This window comes from Microcaecilia unicolor, chromosome 12, assembly GCF_901765095.1.
Source record: "Microcaecilia unicolor chromosome 12, aMicUni1.1, whole genome shotgun sequence".
In the NCBI taxonomy this organism is placed as follows: Eukaryota; Metazoa; Chordata; class Amphibia; order Gymnophiona; family Siphonopidae; genus Microcaecilia; species Microcaecilia unicolor.
In genome coordinates, this window is record NC_044042.1 from 30,048,539 (window position 1) to 30,069,643 (window position 21,105).

Below are 21,105 nucleotides of genomic sequence, written 5' to 3' on the forward strand. Positions count from 1 at the left end.
AATTACATGTTGAGTGAAGAAATATTTTCTCCTATTTGTTTTAAATTTACTACTTTGTAGCTTCATTGCATGCCCCCTAGTCCTTCTACCAATTCCACTCATTATTTTATAGACCTCTATCATATCTCCCCTTAGCCATCTTTTCTTCAAGATGAAGCACCCTAGCCGCTTTAGCCTTTCCTCATAGGGAAGTCGTCCCATCCCCTTTATCTTCTTCATCACCCTTCTCTGTACCTTTTCTAATTCCACTATATCTTTTTTGAGATGTGGTGACCAGAATTGCACACAGTATTCAAGGTGTAGTTGAACCATGGAATGATATAAAGGCATTATAACGTCCTTATTTTTGTTTTCCATTCCTTTCCTAATAATACCTAACATTCTATTTGTTTTCTTAGCCGCAGCTACACACTGAGCAGAGGGATTCAACATATATCATCAACGATGACACCTAGATCCCTTTCTTGGTTGGTGATTCCTAATGTGGAACTTTGCATCACATAACTATAGTTTGGGTTCCTCTTTCCCATATGCATCACTTTGCACTTGCTCACATTAAACGTCATCTGCCATTTAGATGCCCAGTTTCCCAGTCTTGTAAGGTCCTCTTGTATTTTTGCACAATCCTCTTGCGAGTTAACAAAGGTGCGCTGAAAAATGGCTTGTGGTAGTGTAGGCATGGGTTTTGGGCACTCGACAATCCATTTTTTTAGCACACCTGTACAAAAGGCCTTTTTAAAATTTTTTGCTGAAAATGGACTTGCAGCAAAATTAAAATTGCCATGTGTCCATTTTGGGTCTGAGACCTTACCACCAGCCATTGACCTAGCGGTAAAGACTCACATGGTGACCGGGTGGTAATGACCTATGAACGCCAAATGCCACTTGGTGCGCATCCGTTATGTGCGCCCGAAAATAAAAAATATTTTTCAGACAAGCGTTTCAGACGCACGCCAAAAACGAAATTACCGCACAAGCCACGCGGTAGTCGGGTGGTAACTCCATTTTGGCACACATTGGGCATGCGTAGACGCTTTCACGGCTTAGTAAAAGGACCCCTATGTGGGTTTTGCCTCCATCACAATCTTTTTTTTTTTCAAAGTCTCTCTTTGCCTTTCTTCTCAGTGCTTTGCATTTAACTTGCCATTCCTTATGCTGTTTCTTATTATTTTCAGTCATATCCTTCATCCATTTTCTGAAGGTTTTTCTTTTAGCTCTAATAGCTTCCTTCACCTCACTTTTTAACCATGTCGGTGGCCACTTGGCCTTCCTTCCTCCTTTTTTAATACATTGAATATAACTGGCCTGGGCTTCCAGGATGGTTTTTTTGAACAACATCCATGCCTGATGTACATTTTTGACCTTTGCAGCTGCTTCTCCAAGTTTTTTTTTTTTTTTTAACTGTTCTTCTCATTTTGAAAGTTAAAAGCTAATGTATTGCATTTCCTGTGTGTACTTACTCCAGAGCCGATATCAAATCTGATCATATTATGATCACTTATCAAGCGGCCCCAGCACCATTATCTCCTGCACCAGAACATGAGCTCTACTAAGGACTGGGTCTAGAATTTTTCCTTCTCTTGTTGTCTCCTGTATCAGCTGCTCCATAAAGTAGTCTTTGATTTCATCAAGGAATTTTACTTTCCTAGCATGCCCTGATATCACATTTACCCAGTCAATATCAAGGTAATTGAAATCACCCGTTATTATTGTGCTCCCTAGTTTGTTAGCCTCCCTAATTTCTACATCCATCTGTTCATCCTGGCCAAGTGGACGGTAGTACACTCCTATCACTATCCACATGGAATTTTAATCCATAGGGATTCCAAGATGTGTTTTGTGACCTGCAGAATTTTTAGTCTATTTGATTCAAGGCCCTCCTTAACATACAATGCTACCCCTCCACCAATTCAACCCACCCTGTCACTACAATATAATTTGTACCCTGTATGACAGTGTCCCAATGATTGTCCTCCTTCCACCAGGTCTCAGAGATGCCTATTATATCTAATTTTTCATTTAGTGCAATATATTCTAACTCTCCCATCTTATTTCTTAGGCTTCTGGCATTTGCATATAGACATTTCAAACTATGTTTGTTGTTCCTATTTACATCTTGCTCAGCAGTTGACAGTGATAATTTGCAATTGGTCTGCTTTTTATTTAAAGACACCTGGTCTACTATGGTCTCTATTGCAACCTTGCTATCGGGATGCCCTATCTTCCCTGTTTTGGTGACATAGAAACATGACGGCAGATAAAGGCCATATGACCCATCCAGTCTGCCCATCCTGTTCCTAAGTGATCCCACATGCTTATCCCATGCCTTTTAAAATTCTGGAACAGTCCTCGACTCCACCACCTCCACCGGGAGGCCATTCCTCGCCTCCACAACCCTTTCAGTTAAATAATACTTCCTTAGGTTACTCCTAAGCCTATTCCCTCTTAACCTGTCGTATGCCCCCTCATACCAGAGCTCTCCTTCATTTGAAAAAGGCTCTCTTCCTGTACATAAATGCCCTTGATATATTTAAACGTTTCTATCATGTCTCCTCTCTCCCTCCTCTCTTCCAGTGTATATATGTTGAGGTTCATAAGCCTGTCCCTATAATTTTTGCATTCAAGACCGCTTACTAATTTCGTAGCTGCCCTCTGGACCGACTCCATCTTATTTATATCTTTCCTTAGGTGCGGTCTCTAGAACTGCACATAGTACTCCAAATGAGGCCTCACCAGAGACTTATACAACGGCACTATCACCTCCTTTTTCCTGCTGGCCATGCCTCTCTTTATGTACCCAAGCATCCTTCTGGCTTTGGCTGTCGCTTTTTCTACCTGTTTGAAAGCTTTAAGGCTGTCAGACACAATCACCCCCAAGTCCCGCTCTTCCTTCACACACTGAAGCACTACACCCCCTATACTGTACCGTTCCCTTGGATTTTGGGGGCCCAAGTGCATGACCCTGCATTTTTTGGGATTAAACCTTAGTTGCCAAATATCGGTCCATTTCTCTAGCTTCACTAGGTCCTTCCTCATGTCATTCACACCCTCCAAGGTGTCCACCCTGTTGCAGAGTTTAGTATCATCCGCAAAAAGACAAACCTTACCAGACAGCCGTTCCGCAATATCGCTCACAAAGACATTAAAAAAAGCCGGCCCTAGGACCGATCCCTGAAAGATCTTTGAAAGATACCTTGTTCCGAACCATGCGCTTTTGAATGACTGCCAGCCCTCCCCCAGTTTCTTTTTTAAAATCTGCTCTCTCTCTTTTTTAAAAGCCAGTGCCAGCAGCCTGATCCCACCCTGGTTAAGGTGAAGTCCATCATTCCGGAATAGGCTCCCCCTTCTCCAGAATGCTGCCCAGTTCCTAACCAATCTAAAACCCTCCTCCCTGCACCATTGCATCATCCATGCATTGAGACTCTAGAGCTTTGCCTGTCTCTTAGGCCCTGCAAGTGGAACAGAGAGCACTTCTGAAAATGATACCCTAGAGGTTCTGGATTTGAGGTTTCTACCTAAGATCAAAAATTTGGCTTCAGAACCTCCCTCCCACATTTTCCTATGTCATTGTTACCCACATGTATCAAGACAGCCAGTTCCTCCCCAGCACTATCTAAAATCCTATCTAGGTTATGCGTGAGGTCCGGCACCTTTGCACCAGGTAGGCCATGTGAACAGGCGATCCTCACATCCACCAGGCACTCAGCTATCTACATGCCTATAATCGAATCACCAACTACAACAGCCATCCTAACCTTTCCCACCTGGACAGAAGCTCCTGAAGACACATCCTCGGTGTGAGAGGATATTGCATTCCCTGGTAGGCTGGTCCTGGCTACAGGATTACTTCCAGATTCACCAGGGTGATGATCTCATTTTAGGAGACCTTCCTCCTCCAAAGCAGCACAAGGGATGCCAGACTGGAGGTAGGACTTCTGTACAACATCCCTGTAGGCCTCCTCTATGTACCTGTCTCCCTCAGCTCCTCCAAGTCTGCAACTCTATCCTCAAGAGAACGGACTCCTTCTCTGAGAGCTAGGAGTTCTTTGCATCGAATACACACATATAACCTCTCACCAACTGGGAGATAATCATACATATTGTGACAAGGCTACAGCCCAGAGGTACAAAATGAAACAACAAAATCCTGAACTACGTCTCCCAGAATGCATTGCCCGTCCCAGCAAGGGGAGCCCCAGGGATAGACAAGATGGATATATACCAACTCTGACCACAAGAGGGAGGGAGAAGGAAGAAGCCCAGTTCTCCTGGCTCCGTAATCAATACATCATGCCTCCCACCTGTAAGAGGGAAGGGTGGGGTGAGAAGCAGGAGGAGGAGGGGATGGATTGGGTGGAGGAGGGGGTTAAAGAGGCTGAGCAAGAAGCAGAAAGCAGAATGGAATGGGAGCTGGAGAGCCCTGAGGAAGGTAGCACCTGAAGGTGGAAATCTATATGTTTAAAAGATGTTTTGATTTAAAAACCTGCTGTAAGGAAGCCTGTTTTTTTATTAGAACTGTTTGCTGTGGGGAGGGCATAGGGCTGGACGAGTTACAAGCCTGGTTCCCCCAGCTGCTCCTGATTGTGGTGTAAGGACTGTATTGGAGCTGGAAACCCTGGTTGGACAGGAGGGAACAATCCTGCTTGGAGGCCAGAACGGCTTGGGATCCAGACTTTGGAAAGAGGTATTTTCAAAGGGGACTATTGCAGCCCTTCAAGAAAGGGCAGAGACTTTGGATTGCTGGGTGAGGGGCAGCACTGCCCTGCCTGGGGCAGCCCTAACCCAGGGCTGGACTGAAGCTTTTGTCTGTAACTTGGAAACCAAAATAAAAAGAAAAGAATATTTGAAAGCAGTTGTTGGTGGCAATTTGTGGAGCTTGGATTAATCCTGGGGAGGAGACTTCCTTCCTCCCCCTACTGGCGCAGCGGGCCCGTTTACAATATGACACTCAGTGCTAAAGACTGGATAGTACCCCTCTCACTGCTGGACAGCTGTCTGCGTCTTAGTATTATAGAGTTGTTTAATTAAAAATTCTTAAGTTACTAGGGATATCAGAGGAATATAAAGAGCCTTAAGATTATATGGTATAATGTTTTATTTATTTAGTGTTTGCATCTCCGAAGCTAATTAAACGTAATTAAAACTCTAATGAAAACTCTCCTCTTGAGGTCCTAATTAGAATAATTGACTATAAATGCTAAAAACTAGGGGTGGGTGGGAATGAAGACTGAACTAGGCCCTGCTTTGCCTTCTAGAGTGTCTATCTGTTAATGCTATGGCAGAAAGTTTAAGTTTTAAATCTATGGGGAAAAGGGTATGGAGACAAGTTAATAAAGTTTGCTTTTTTTAAATTCTGTGTTTATCAATAACCTACAATTCCTCTTTTAAACCCAATCTTTAAGTTACCAAGCACAGAGCAAAATAATGTCACTTACCCAGAGAAATGTCCTACTTCTGTGATAATCTGTTCTGCATAAAAATGTAACAGGTATAGGGAAAGTATGCAACTTTGTCAAATTTCTTTCCATTTATTAAGCAATGGAAAAATACAAACCAACACAGAAATACAATGAACTAAAATAAGCTAACAAAACCAATAGGTCCCAACCTCCCCACCTCCTCCACCCCATCCCTCTCCACCAATAACGTAGCCACACAAAGTCACTCCTCCATCTCGGTTCTTATCCTGGGCTACCATAGTTTATAATGCTGCAGAGGAAACCAAATTTGCTGTCTGTGCATTAGCCGCCCCCCCCTCCCCCGGGACTGCCAGTCATGATAAACATTCCAAACCTTAGGAAAATGAAGCAAACGCCCGTTTCATATTGCTGTCAATTGCATCATCTGAAATATAAAGTCCAATTTATGAAGCACAATTGTTGTAGAAGTTAGAGTGGGCTGCTTCCAGGCCACGGCTAATGCCAGCTTGCTGTCCATGAATATATTGGTGGCTAACTTGTGCTATTCTGGCTTAAAATGAAGCAAACAATGTTCTGCTTTGGCTGGATAGGATACCTGAACTATTTGCTGGCTAAGCTGCAGGATATCCATCCAATGGTGGTGTGCCCTGGTGCAAGGACCAACTTTGCCAATTTTAAACTATTCAAAGTATATTGCTCCTTGATCAATATAAAGGTTGTGCAAGAGAACTATCAGGTGATCTGGTATACCCATGCTTCCTAACGTAACCTAGAATTTTTCATGATTTATGCTGACTAAGGCTTTGCTGTAGTCAATGAAACACATATAGATATCATTTTGGTATTCCTTTATCTTTTCAATGATCCATTTCACATCCATAAATAATGTTTCTTATTCCTCCCTTTTCATGAACCTTGCTAGCACTTCAGTCAGTTCTTGTTTCAGATGTAGTCTCCGTTGAATGATCTTGATTAGAATCTTGCCGGCATGTGAGGTCAGAGTGATTGTGTGATAATTTTCACAGTTAGTTGGATCACCTTTCTTCAGTGTAAGAATATAGATCTTTTCCTGTTGGCTGGCCATGTTGTTGGTTTCCAAATTTCCTGCTAGAACCTTGTAAATATTGTAATAACTGCATCTGATTACTGTAATATTTCAAAGGGAATGCCATCTTTGCCTGGTGCTCTGTTGTTTGATAAAACTCAGTGCTACTTTGAATTCTTTCATCACCGATGTCTCCTGATTGTAAGGTTCAGGTTGAAATGGCTGTTGATCCAATTGATATTTATGGTATTATGACTCTGAGTACTCTTTCCATTTTTCTTGATCTCAGCATCATTCAATATGAGCATCTTAGCATTCCAGCTCTTTGTAGCTTTAGGAAAGCTGATTTTTGTTCTTCCTGTAATATTTTCTGATTTTTATTCCTTGCAGGCATTGTTGTAGTACTTCTCATTATCTTGTCTTGCAGCATGTTGAAAATATTTGCTAAGTTCAACGAGTGCCTCTCTTTTTCCTCTGACTTAACTTTTCTACATTTCTGAGCAATCTTTGGTTATTCTTGGAATATATTTGAATATAAGTTGAAATCTTTAACTAAAAAATATGATTTATTCAGGAGTTGTTTAGGGCTAACAAAAATAATTATCATGGATCAAATAAAAGTGTTCAAAACAAACAGGAGGTAAGGCCACATAGACAGCCCACAGACCAACTCACAACAATTATTCAGATTAACACTTAGACAAGTTTATTCACACAGGTTTCCAAGTGGTTCAAACTCTGGCTGTGCCTCCCTTTTTACCATGTAGCTCCCATCATACCTAGTCTAGTCATTGCAGTGATAGTCATGGCACATGACTGCCAGGATTCATGCACCAGGGCTCTTTCCAGAACCCTGCACTCACTGACCCTAAATCCACCTGCTAAGTGTCACACTTAAGTAATGGCCATGAATCTCTACCCATAGGAGGCTGTGAACACTACCTCTGTAGCATCTCCAGTCCCATCCTACCTGGGAAGCAGAAAACTAGACAAGATAATAAAACCAGGAAACTTCTGCATGGCAGCCACCAGTCTGGTCCAAGATGGTATATTCTTGTGTAATGATATCCATGTTTTCTCTCTTTACATTGAGGTACTATATACTTACATTGTGATATTCCCATCCCTTTTCTGTGATTTTCAACCACTTTGATTCTTCCACATTTGGTTGGCACTGGTCATTCTGAACCTAGTATAGAGAAGTACTACATGACGTCTAGCTCTTACATGACAGCAGCCATAGCAATAAGTAGAAATGTGGACATAAATGATATAACTCTGTCATCAGATTTAGTGGTTCTCTACTGCTTCAAATAGTGTTTCTTTGTTTGCAAGATTGGAACTTGAAAAATTAAACGGACCAGAATAGTTTTAGTTTTTGATTATCATTCAAATCTAACTATAAATAATAAGGAAACAGCTGTATATCACAGTTAAATAATTTTTCATTCAGTAGCCAAATTTCCTGTGAATTTGAAAGATTCTGTTCATAAAAGCAGAGAGAGAGAGAGAGAGAGAATGATTTCATTTTAAAATGGACAATATGTACTACAACATATACAAAATTCTCTTTAGCATGCACATGGTAAATAAATATAACACATTCAATGTAGAGGTATCAATGACATATTAACATCTGTTTGGTAGTGATGTTCAGATATTGTTCTCATTACTGAGGGTAGTGCCAGAGGAGGTAAAAAAAATGCATTAATATGTGTCTAGAAATGGTGGCCATGTAGTTCTAGGACCATAGACAAACTAAATGTTTAAAAACATCTGAAACACTATGGTTGAGCAACAATGATCCCTCTAAGCTGTTTGGGAGACCATCACCCTCATTCTTACTATTGGGGTGGTGCTAAAATGTATAGGTGCCAACTTTTCAAAATGATTGCGGGCACCAAACATAATATGGATTACTCATCCCTAGAATCAAAGAAGGAGCTTACTCAATATTGGTCATTCTCAGTACCACAGAACTGGCTCCTATACAGCAATCTCATAGTTTCAACTGCATAGGGCTAGCAGGTTTTGTAGGACTCCCAGGGGACCTGCCTCACCATGCAATTGAAATAGTAAGATTGCAGCTTCGAGAATGTTGTTGGGAAATTAAAGCCAGTTCCAGGGTTCCAGATACCTTTGAGTAGATTCCTTCCCTCAATTCAGGTGACAGTAAAATAAATGTAAGAGTCTGGCTAAACTCTGATCTATATCTACTCACATCTTGACTAACAAACTCTTCATTTGTTCATCTTAGGACTATTTGCCTACTGTGTCTCTATCTTGCCCCAGAGCCATTCATTTATCAAGATCAGAGTATAGCAATGCATTCTATAAAGGACAGTCTCAGAAAATGATCTAAAGATTGCAAAATACATCTAGAGGGAATGGATTAACGGGAGACTCGGACCTAGAGACCATGTCTTACAGCTATTGAAAAGTCTCCATTGTTCAAGATTTCATTCTGACATTTAAAGTATTAAATGGACAAAGCCCATAATATCTATGTGGCAAGCTTTTTTCTGCACATCCCAGGTTGTAGTGTAAGGACTTCCCAAAAGGACTCTTAGCTATCCTTGGAAAAACCTAGGCATATTTGGCCTCAGTGAGGTAAAATAGATCCCAACTCCAATGACAATGCTATTCCTTTCTCTACCCATCACCTCTAAAGATCTGGCTCACATCAAAAAATATTCTGCCTTCCATTCAAGTGCAATGGGGAAAAGCAAGCAAATTCCTGGTCAATGACAAAAGGGCAGCAATAGCAAAAGGACTGAAAGGTCAGTTAATGGAGGAGGGAGGAACTGACATAGGGTTACACATGGGAATTTATGTGTGCATCTCAATTGGGCAGATTAGATGGACTATTTTGACCTTTATCTGCTATATTTACTTTGTTATTATGTCAAGACCAGAGTGAACTGGAATAAGAAAAAGAAAAGCAGCACTATATTAAAATCTAATGAAAACTTGAATTTAGACTGGCACCACTGGCTCTGCAGAATTTTGGTAGCCTGGCTTTTGGAGGTCCTGAGATAGTAGCACCAAATCCATTTAAATCAATAACAGAATGGAAAAAAACAGCCCTGGTCAGCACTCCTGCACACTTCCAATATTAAAAATTGAAAAAAAAAAAAAAAAAGATTCTGTTTGCTTACATAGAACTCAAAAACGATGCTGCTGTCAGGGTAATAATATTCAAAAGAGACTGCCCCGGGCTGCTTCAGATTGATGGCATACATCAGGGTAGCTGTGCACTCATCTGTATTAGAAGTGATGTATTTCCCATGGGGAGTCCATGTTGATCTGAGGTAAGAATATTATTAAAGGAATAAAAGTGAATTGGAAAGATAATAACAGAGACCAAGACTCAAATTCCATCACTGATCATATATAGTAAAGATACCTACCTGTATAGCAAGTATTCTCCGAGGACAGCAGACCTTATATTCTTACATGTGGGTAAACGTGACCTGCATTGCCCAGTCCAGAGCTTATTCCAAGCTTAAAGAGGTTTGTGGAGCGAGAGACTTCCCGCCCGCTGCAAGAGCATCAGTCCAATACTAAAGCATATGAAAAAGAGAGGGGACAACTTCAAGGGGAGATGGAAGGGTTTGTGAGAATATAAGGCCTGCTGTCTTTGGAGAATACTTGCTACAGGTAAGTATCATCACTTTCTCTGAGGACAAGCAGGCCTATAATTCTCATAAGGGGGGGGAATCCCTAGCTACCAGGCTCACCGAAAAGAACAACCATCAATAGGTCAATAGGGCCTTGCAATGATAAGGACAGATCAACCTGAAACTACATACAAACTGAGTAAGAGTGTAGCCTGAAACAGAACAAAATGGGCCTAGGAGGGTGGAGTTGAATTCTAGACCCCAAACAGATTCTGCAGTACTGTCTGACCAAACCAACTGTTGCGTTGGGTATCCTGATCAAGGCAGTAGTGAGATGTGAATGTGTGGACTGAAGACCACATTGCAGCCTTGCAAATTTCTTCAATGGAGGCTGACCACAAGTAGGCTACTGACACAGTCATGGCTCTGATATTTTGAGCCTTGACATGACCCTCCAGGGTCAGCCCAGCCTGGGCATAAGTGAAAGAACATAAGTATTGCCATACTGAGACAGACCGAAAGTCCATCAAGCCTAGCATCCTGTTTCCAACAGTGGCCAATTCAGATTACAAGTACCTGGCAAGAACAAAAACAGTACAATACATTTTATGCTGCTTATCCTAGAAATAAGTAGTAGATTTTCCCCAAGTCCATTTTAATAATGGCTTATGGAAACTATCCAAACTTTTTTTTAAACCCCGCTAAGCTAACTGCTTTTACTACATTCTCTGGCAATGAATTCCAGAGTTTAGTTAACACATTGAATGAAGAAATATTTTCTCCAATTCATTTTAAATTTACTACTTAGTAGCTTCATCGTGTGCCCCCTAGTCCTAGTATTTTTGGCAACAGTAAACAAGTGATTCACGTCTACCTGTTCCACTCCACTCATTATTTTATAAGCCTCTATTATATCTCCCCTCAGTCATCTTTTCTCCAAGCTGAAGAGCCCTAGGCACTTCATCCTTTCCTCATAGGGAAGTCGTTCCATCCCATTTATCATTTTTGTCACCCTTCTCTGTACTTTTCTTAATTCCACTATCAGGGGCATAATCAAAAGAGAAGAGCACCCATCTTTCGACATAAATCAGGAGATGGGCGTCCTTCTCTCAGGGTCGCCCAAATCGGCATAATCAAAAGCCGATTTTGGGCGTCCTCAACTCCTTTCCGTCGCGGGGACGACCAAAGTTCACAGGGGCATGTCGGCAGCGTACCAAAGGCGGGACGAGGGCATAGTTAACAGATGGGCGTCCTCGGCCGATAATGGAAAAAAGAAGGGCGCCCCTGACGAGCATTTGGCCGACTTTACTTGGTCCCTTTTTTTTTTCATGACCAAGCTGTGAAAAGGTGCCCAAACTGACCAGATGACCACCTGAGGGAATCGGGGATGACCTCTCCTTACTCCCCCAGTGGTCACCAACCCCCTCCCACCCAAAAAACAAAAATTAAAAAACATTTATTGCCAGCCTCTATGCCAGCCTCAAATGTCATACCCAGCTCCATCACAGCAGTATGCTGGTCCATGGAGCAGTTTTTAGTGGGTGCAGTGCACTTCAGGCAGGTGGACCCAGGCCCATCCCCCCCCCCCCCCCCCACCTGTTACACTTGTGGTGGTAAATGCGAGCCCTCCAAAACCCACCCAAAACCCACTGTACACACATGTAGGTGCCCCCCTTAATCCATAAGGGCTATGGTAGTGGTGTACAGTTGTGGGGAGTGGGTTTTAGGGGGCTCAACACCCAAGGTAAGGGAGCTATGCACCTGGGAGCAATTTGTGAAGTCCACTGCATTGCCCCCTAGGGTGCCCGGTTGTTGTCCTGGCATGTCAGGGGGACCAGTACACTATGAATGCTGGCTCCTCCCACAACCAAATGCCTTGAATTTGGTCATTTTTGAGATGGGCATCCTCGATTTCCATTAATCAGCGAAAACTGAGGTCACCCATCTCTAAGGTCGACCTAAATGTTGAGATTTGGGCGTCCCCAACCGTATTATCGAAACGAAAGATAGACGCCCATCTTGTTTTGATAATATGGGATGCCCCGCCCATTCGCGGGGACGTCCTCAGAGATGGGCTTCGTTAGAGATGGTCGTCCCCATTCAATTATGCCCCTCCACATCTTTTTGGAAATGCAGTGACCAGAATTGCACATAATATTTGAGGTGCGGTCATACCATGCAGCAATACAAAGGCACTCTGCCAGCCAATTACAGATTGTGCATTTTCCGATGGCAAACCCCCCCCCCCCCCCATCCTATTGGGATCAAAAGAAACAAAAAGTTGGGTGGACTGTCTGTGGGGTCTAGTCTGTTCCAAGTAAAGGGCCAGTGTTCGCTTGTAGTCCAAGGTGTGCAAGATGCTCTCACCAGGATGGGCATGAGGTCGGGGAAAGAATGTTTGCAAGTCAATCGAGTGGTTCAGATGGAATTCCAACACCACCTTAGGCAGGAACTTAGGGTGTGTGCAGAGGACAACTCTGTTGTGATGAAACCTAGTGTAAGGTGCATCTACTACTAAGGCCTGAAGCCCATTGGCCCATTTGAGCAGAAGTAACAGCCACCAAGAAAATGACCTTCCAGGTCAAGTACTTCAGATGACAGGAACCCAGTGGCTTGAAAGGAGCTTTCTTCAGCTGGGTAAGAACGACACTGAGATCCCATGACACTGGTGGAAGTTTGACAGGGGATTTTGACAAAAGCAAACCTCTCATGAAGGCTGAACCAGAGGCTGTCCAGAGATGGGTTTACCCTCTACATGTTGATGATAAGCATTAATCGCAATGAGGTGAACCCTTTGATAAGGACTGAGAGTTCCTTGTGAGAGCTAAAGTAATGAGCTCTCGGTGGGCAATCTGTTGGTCTTTTGTCACCAAGGCAGGCCATAACCAAGATGGGCTATTTGAAGAACCCACAAGTCAGAAGTTACAAGGGGTTACCATTTGTGGAAAAACTTCAGCCTACCCCCAACTCGCAAATAATTCAGTACAGTCACTGTTAATGCGGCTATGGTCTGCTGGAGCCAATCAAAAGCTTGCCCCTTGCTTCGACTCGGAAGCTGCAGGGGCCTTAGGTGCACAGTGTTGATGTGAATGAGTGTACTGGGGTTGAGCCTCTTGAGGCAGGCAAGGCGGCATACCTATGTCTCTTAGTAGGCATCTCTCCTCGACTTGCCAAAAGACCTTTGCGAGGATGAGGCAAATGCAGAAGGCACCTGGCAAGAAACAGAATAGATGGTATCAGTATGTTTCTTGGTCAATGACCTCCTCCACCTTCTCTCCAAAAAGATTATCCCCCTCCCCCCTGCATGTGGCATCCACCAATCTCTGCTGAACCGCGGGTTCTAAGTCAGAGACACACAGCCACATTCTGAAGCCACATCAAAAGTGTTGTAGGAGCCCCTGGCCAAGAGCTTATGACACGTCTTCTGCTTCTTGGCCAACTGGCAAAGCGATTTAGCCTGCTCCAGAGGGAGAGTGTCTGCCAAATCTAGCTGCTTGCGCACCAAGTCCCACAAGTATACACTCATGAACAGCTGATAAGATTGAATACAGGAGATGAGAATAGAGGCCTGAAACATCTTACATCCAAAAAAGTCCAAGGTTCTATCTCCTGGCCTTCTTGAGGGCAGATTCAACCACCAGGGAATGATGAGGCAGCTGAGATTTATCAAACCCAGGGGTACTCTGAATCCGGTACATTATCAAATTTCATGAGGAGCACTGGGACAGAGGGAACGCCAATCCCCACACGAGAACATCATGTAAGATCTCATGAAGCGGGACCGTCACAGCCTCTCTAGGAGGAGATTTGTAGTTCAGGACCTCGAGCATCTTGGCCCTGGGCTCTTCCTCCACTTCCAAAGGAAATGGAATAGCAGCCGCCATTTCTTTAAAAAAAGAGGGAAAGGCCCACTGGAGGAGACTTTCTCCTTTCCTGTAGAGGGGAGGTGTCAGATGGTACCCCATAAGACTCCTCTGAGAAGTACCAAGGGTCCCAGTCCTAAGAGCAATCCTCATCAGTATCAAAAACTCCTCTGGAGAAAGCGGAGACTGAGCCTGCCTCGACCTAGAGGAGCCATGTCTCCAAGAGAGGCATCGAGGAGTCAGCTTCCACATCGACTCCAGCGAAACTGCCCCCACAAATGTTGAGGGAGTGCTGGCTTGGGCAGCAGTCGACGCGGGGATCACATGCTACACCTGCGTCAGAAGCCTCACTGTGGGCTGAGGGCCAAGCGGAGCTGCAACTAGAGGCATGAAAAGCACAAGCACCCTCAATGCCGACGCACTCTGTTGAATGAAGCCAGCCGGCAGTTCAGGGAACAAGGCCAGGATGCGTTCGTTGAGGGCCGACACCAGGAAAGGCTGGGGCATCAGCTCAGAGACAGTCTGGAGAACTGCTGGGATTGAGATGAGAGGCTGGTCCTGGCTGCATGGAGACCATCACACTGGCACCTCTTGTATGGAGGGGGAGTGGTCCTTCTGGTGCTGACATTTCTCAGGTGCTGACTCCTTCAACATCCTGGAGCTCCTGGCACTGTGTGTTTTTGACCGGTCATTGAGTCCCCTCGGTGCTCACTAGGATGAAGTTGAATCCTCCCATCACCTTGGGGTCGGGTCTGGTCAGTCTTGGGGGACTCTGCACAGCAGGGTACCAAGACAGGTGGAGACCCACTCGATGCACAACTTCTCCCAGTGTCTACAGGTCTAGCAGCCAAGGAGACCGATGCCCCTGATGCCGATGCAACACCCAATGCTGATGTCGACTCCATTGATGCTGACTCTGTCGATGCTGATGCCGACAGCAAGGATTCGGACTAGGCTCCAAAAAACTTCTCACATTGAGCTTCTCTGGCCAACTGAATCCTTTTTTTCATGCGAAGACACAGGACATAATTGTAAGGGCTCTGATCAGGCCCCAAATACTGAAGACACCAAGAATGAGTGTCTTTACCAGATATGGTCCTATTGCACAGGGAAGAACACTTTAAGCCACTGGGAACCTTTGTGGACATGGAAGGAAAAACTTCTGTGGCCAAATCAAACAAAATTGATGGTGCCAAAAAGGTGGCACAGCACAAGAGAAAAAACAAAGGAGAACCCAACTGAAGTCAAGGTCTAAATGCGGTCTAAAGACGCAGAAAAGGAAACTTAAAAGCAGGAAAAAATAACTAAAAAACCTGAACACAGGACACAAGAAAAACACGGTGAAAAAGTGACGCTGAAAGCACTCTAAGCTCTTTACGAACTGGGTCTATGAGGAGCATAGAAAAGTGGCATCCACTCCCCACCACGGTAAAAAAAATGGTCCCACACTCTCGCAGCGGGCATGAAGGCATTTGTACATGCGCAGTGGAGCAAGTCGCTCCGCAAAGCTCTTTAAAGCATGGAATAAGCTCCGGACTGGGCAACATGGGTTGCGTTTACTCACTTGTGAAAATTATAGGCTTGCTTGATCTTGGAGAATGCAATTTCGTAAATCGCACAGGAAACAACTTGCTGTAAAATAGTGTAAGAATGCATTATTTTATTATTAGTTAGTAAACAGACCCCCTCCATTTGTACCTCAGGCAATGGAATGTTCAGTGACCAACACAAGGTCATGTGGGAAGGTAGAAGGGACAGGGTTGGACTTTACTCCCTACAGTGTGACTTAGGGCCGTTTACTAAAGCGCGTTAGCGTTTTTAACGCACCTACAATTAACTAACCGTGTAGACGCGGCTTAGTAAACAGGGCCCTATTAGTGAGAGAAAAGTGAGAGAAGCACCATGGAATGTTATATATTGTCTGTAGAGTGTGATACAATGAGACAGAAACACTGTAGGGAGCAGGGCCACCGAGAGGGGGGCAGGAGGGGCACAATTCCCCAGGCCCAGGGCCTCCAAGGGTGGCCCGGCACCGGGGTCTCTCTCCTGATGGGCTCCAAGTGATCAGGTCCTGACAGGAGCAGGAGAGAGAAAACTCAGGCTCCGGGCCCCCCTCCCGTGCTGCTCTTCACTCGCTTCTACCACCATGTCGAGCGGCTGCTTCTCCTCCTCAGGCGCATGCTTGGTTTTGAAACTGAGCATGCATGAGAGAAAAAAAGCAACTGCAGGGGCACAGCAGGCATAGAATGAAGAACAGTGCTGATTCTTCTGCTGGCGGGGCCTTGAGATCCCCGCCAGCCCCAAGGTACCTCAGTTGCGGCAGCGGTGATCCTGGGGGGAGGGGTCAGGAGCGGCTATGATCTGGGGAGTGGCAGCAGCCCTGCCCCAGGTCCGGCCCTGGTAAGGACTCTCAGGCAGACACCTGTGTGAGGGCAAACTCTGGGGTTACACAAATGATAAGATGGTGAGGCAGGGAGGGAACAGAATTATCTCCAAGGCCCCTTGCTCTTCACAGCTCTCCTAATTTCTGGCTACCACACTGTTTCTTGTCCAAGGGGTGTTGATATAAATGAGTCCACTCCAGTTTAATAGTAACCCAACAGACATTAAGCATCAGTGGCGTCGCGAAGGCAGCTGACACCCGGGGCGGGTTGCCGTTGCGTACCCCCCCCCCCCCCGAGTGCAGTGCGGCGCACCCTCCCCCCTCCGGAGCGCAACCCCCCCCCTCGAGAACATACCTGGAAGGCGGTGAGGGACGGGCGGGAGATTCAATCCGCCGAGTGCACGCCGCTGGGGGGTGTCGGCACCTCGCTGGTTCCCTGCTCTCGGCAGAGAGAGCAAGGAACCAGCGAGGCGCCGACACCCCCCAGTGGCATGCACCCGGGGCGGACCGCCCCCCCCCCTCCTACGCCACTGTTAAGCATGGTAAATAATAGCAAAATGAACGCTTGAGGTAGTTACTGTTTCTTCACTGGTTACAGAATCACCTGACTGCATTGGGTACACCTTTTGAAGTCACTGGTGGTCTTCATGGACATCGAGAAAAGAATTGCGGCTAAATTAAATTCCTCAATCTTGAGCGACAAAAAGGGTAAAGCTCAAATCAGGGTCAGTGCTTAGGCCTGAAAGGAGCCTAAAGAGCCACATGAAAAAGAAAGAAAGCTTTAAGAGCTGAAAAACCTAAGAAAATAAAATATCTGTTGAAAAGCGCTTAGGAGACACTACAAAGACACAACCTCTCAGCTCCACAGAAAAAAAACAGACTGAGGAACCTGTGCTCACACCGGGCAGGAAGGCATCAGCACATGGGCAGTGGGATGCTGCTTGAATTTTTTAAATAGCTGTATACGCTAAGCAGCGTCTGCAATAGGCTCCATCAGATGATGTCACTCAGTCCTTGGAGAACAATATTTACAACAGCATTACATTCCTCTTCCTATAGGCATGAAGATTTTGCTCTTTCTTCCACTCCATGCTCTCATCCTTCTAGACAGCTTCCCAGGGCCCTTGCTGGGTTAGCATTTAATAAATCATCTTCCACTTAGAGTTGCAGGAACATCTCCTGGGGAACTGAGTTCATATGTGGCTCTGCTTCTTCTTCCTTTACTCTGTTTGGACCATAGGAGCCAACTTTTCAGAATTATTGAGGGTGCTAAACCCAATGAAAATTACCTCTCCCTGGACACAATCACCCACTGAACCTACAGAGCTGGCTCCTATGGTTTTTGGGCCCCCCAAAACCCTTTCTGTATTTTTTGTTTTCTCTCCTGCTACCTGCAAGCTCAGCGTTTAGGCCAGCTTGCTAGAACAAGGAACCCTTCCCCATGGCTGCTTCCATAATGTACCTGGAATAAGGCTGAGCTGTGCGAGAGCCAAAACTGAGTTTCCAATTAGCCACCTTACACTTTTATTCTTTTTTGGGGGGAACAGAGTGTCTCTCTATTCTAGGTCCCTGATATGTAGATACAGCAGAGTTTCAGGAACAAGATGCTTTCCCTTTGATGTTCAGGGGGAAAACAAAAGACATGTTTTCTCCAAACCCACATAGTCTCACCAAATAACCTCTCAGTACCTCCAGTGAGTTGGGTTTAATAGGTGCACTATGGAAAATTACCAGATGTGCTCACATACTGATTCCAGGACAAAGACTTCTCTGCAATATCCAGCATGTCCAGACTAGGGACTAATGCCAGGTGTACTGACACCAGAGTTACACCTCCTGCTGGGTTGTGATACAGTTAGATTGAAGGGATAGAAATACCTGGGAATAGTCTTCTTTACAGTGTAATACAGTGAGAGAGAAGAGAAAGAAATGTGTGGAGATGCTCTTTTTCCTCATCAATAGTTAATTTCTTGGCACTGTGCATTTGTTTATGTAAAACAAGTTCTAGGCTTTATTTCAGTTTTCATCTTGGGTAACATTTGATTTCAGTCAAAAATGGAAAAAAACAAACAAACAAACAAGTGTGTCTCCCAACTCTTTCCTGCTAAGGCCACCATGTTCCAGGAAAACTGTGTGGAGCTACTTACGTGGTACAATTTTCCACAGAGTTAAAGCCAGCTTCAGCTTCAAGGTTCGTTGCTACATTTGTAAATCCTTTTGGCAAATCATCCCAATCGTCGAAGCGTACACCTGTACCCAGCGAGTATGTGCCTTCAGCACAGGGCTTACAAGTCTGTTCTTTCATGTCTAAGAACTCACCAGCCTTGCAGGAAAAAGCTAGAGAGAAAACACAACACAAGAAAAGATCAAGCAATCTAGAATGGATTTTATTTTTTTGTATTTATTTATTGCATTTGTATCCCACATTTTCCCACCTCTTTGCAGGCTCAATGTGGCTTACAATACATCATGTGTAGTGGGAATATGCTAAAAAATAGACATTTAGTGTTACAGAAGGATATTGGGCAACATGATAATGATAAAACATGAAAATAATATAACAATCAGATATTGTAAGACCCCTTATCCCACCCCAACCCACAGAAGAGAGATATGGGGAAGGCAATACAAAACTGCACACAAGATTGCTGGCTGAAAGGAGTTTACCTATGTAATTTCAACAAAAGTAGACAACATAGGTACTTTAGTATTTATGCATGGGATATGCCAGAAAGTTACACAGTGATTTTAAAATGCAATTAATGCATGCATTTTCCCCTCTTGTCTTAAGCCTGCTCACATTAAATGCAGGTAGAAATAACTGCCCCTTAGTCTTATCAGCAGCACAGGGGCCAGAATCAGAGAATCTAAAAAAAAAAAAAAAGAACAATAACTCTCCATGAATAATCCCTAGACTCTCTTTTTCTTTTATTGTAAAAGCAAAGTGAAGGTACAATGCCATTTAAAGAAAGACATTTTAGGAGGTCCTCTTCCCTTTCAGCTAGTACTGAGTATTGACCCAAAGCCCCAGGTGTTAGGGAGCACTCTTCCCTTTGAGTCATTGTTGACCCAATCTGCCAGCATGGTGTCAGGGACACCCTTACCTTTGAGCCAGTGACGTGCTAACAGCCCAGTATGGTTTCAGGGGACACTTTCACCTCTGAGCCAGCACTGATGTATTGTCCCAGCACTGTGTTAGGAGTCACTCTTCTCTCTGCATTATTATCAACCCAGGCTCCCCTCTGGACTAACATAGAACCAATGTCCTAGAAGATGTTAGGGAGCCCTCTGAGTCATTATTGACCTAGTGTCTCAGCACAGTGTTTGGGGGCACTCCATCTGAGCCAGTAATGATCCAGTGTTCCAGTGAGATATTATGGTCACAGTTCCCTATGAATGGAATATTTATCATTGTCTCAGTATGCTGTTCCATCTAATTGCTAACATCTGGGCCCTTTTGCTAAAGCTTAGTGTGCGCTAATGGACATTAGTGTGCGCTAAGTGCCACGTGGCCCATAGGTATAAAATAGGACGCAGCAGTTAGTGCACACTAAGCTTTAGTAAAAGGGCTCTAATGTAAGCAAACAAATTTATCCCTAAAATTAATTTCTAATCATATTTGTAATAAAATGATAGTGGTGAGACATCAAAGACATAATAGCAGTGATGTTAACTTACAGCATTCTTTGCCCTCCACTGGATCGGGCAGGCCAGTGCAGAGTCCTACGCTGTGTGGCACTGCCACTCTCCATCGAGAGCCAAAGCTGTTACATTCAGTGTATTCATAATGATATTCAGACTGCAAAAATATCAAGGAAAAAAAAAGCAATGAGCCAGTATTTTTCTTTATGTTTATATATTCTTATTGAATTCACAATCATTTTTATATACAACTTGTAGATACACCTGGTTTTCATACATATATTTGTGTGGGTGGATTGATTTTATTGTGTATGTTTCTATATATGTATCTCTTGTTTTTGTTAGTATGTGTGTGTGTTGTATAATTGAGCATGTCTGTGTTGTACTGCATGTTTAGGGAAGCAATTTTCAAACAGGTTCTCAAATTTAGACCATGTGACTTTCAGGCTTCAATTTAGGCATACAATTTATGCACTAAGCATTTTTTGAAAATTGACCCCTGTGTTGCTATATAACTACTTTATTTCTTCACCCAACATATAGTTAACCTGTTGAGTGCTTTGCCATAAGATGCTGTGGAGGCAAATAGTTTAAGTAAGTCCAACATGAGACTAGTCAAATTAATTTTATTTCATTTATTAATAATAGCAATGATGTTAACTTACAGCATTCTTTGCCCTGCATAAGTGTTAGCAGACCACTCGGCGGGGGGGGGGGGGGGGGGGGGAATAAACGTGGGCTACTGTTAAGATGTGTTATTTATATTGAGGCTGATATCCAGTCCAAGGGAGTTAGATCGGTTAACTCCCGCGGTCGGTGCTGAACCCAGGTATTCAATGCCGGGCCATTTCTGGTGACCGTAATTGAGCATCGGTTTATTTTGGGGCAGTTTAAAGATATTGGCTAAATCAAAATTCAGACATTACACTCTGACACCTAATAATTAAAATACAATAGTGAAAACAAAAAAAAAGTGATACGTTCAAGATAAAACAAATTTCAGAAATGTAGAAATATGCTGTCACTTGCGCTCAGTGAAATACAGGCCAAGGGCTCAGGCTTACAGCTAAGAACTAGGCCTGTAGAAATCAAAGACCATCTCTGACATGAATTAGGTCATGCAGCTGAATTA

At 44.0% G+C, this 21,105-nt stretch overlaps 1 protein-coding gene across 2 annotated transcripts in view; it reads right to left on the reverse strand.

Annotated features, from left to right (window-relative positions):
- LOC115482272 (UPF0577 protein KIAA1324-like) overlaps window positions 1–20,126 on the reverse strand; it is an 88,354-nt gene extending 68,228 nt beyond the window's left edge. Inside the window, exons 1-4 of one of the 2 annotated variants that reach the window (XM_030221937.1) lie at window positions 20,010–20,126; window positions 18,479–18,668; window positions 9,624–9,771; window positions 7,574–7,654 (exon numbers count right to left, since the gene is read on the reverse strand). In XM_030221937.1, the coding sequence (XP_030077797.1) occupies window positions 7,574–7,654; window positions 9,624–9,771; window positions 18,479–18,636 (387 nt within the window). In that variant the 5' untranslated portion in view covers window positions 18,637–18,668; window positions 20,010–20,126. The remainder of the gene's footprint in view (window positions 1–7,573; window positions 7,655–9,623; window positions 9,772–18,478; window positions 18,669–20,009) is intronic. The other variant, XM_030221936.1, reaches the window with a different exon arrangement.
- Between the last annotated feature and the right edge of the window lie 979 nt (window positions 20,127–21,105).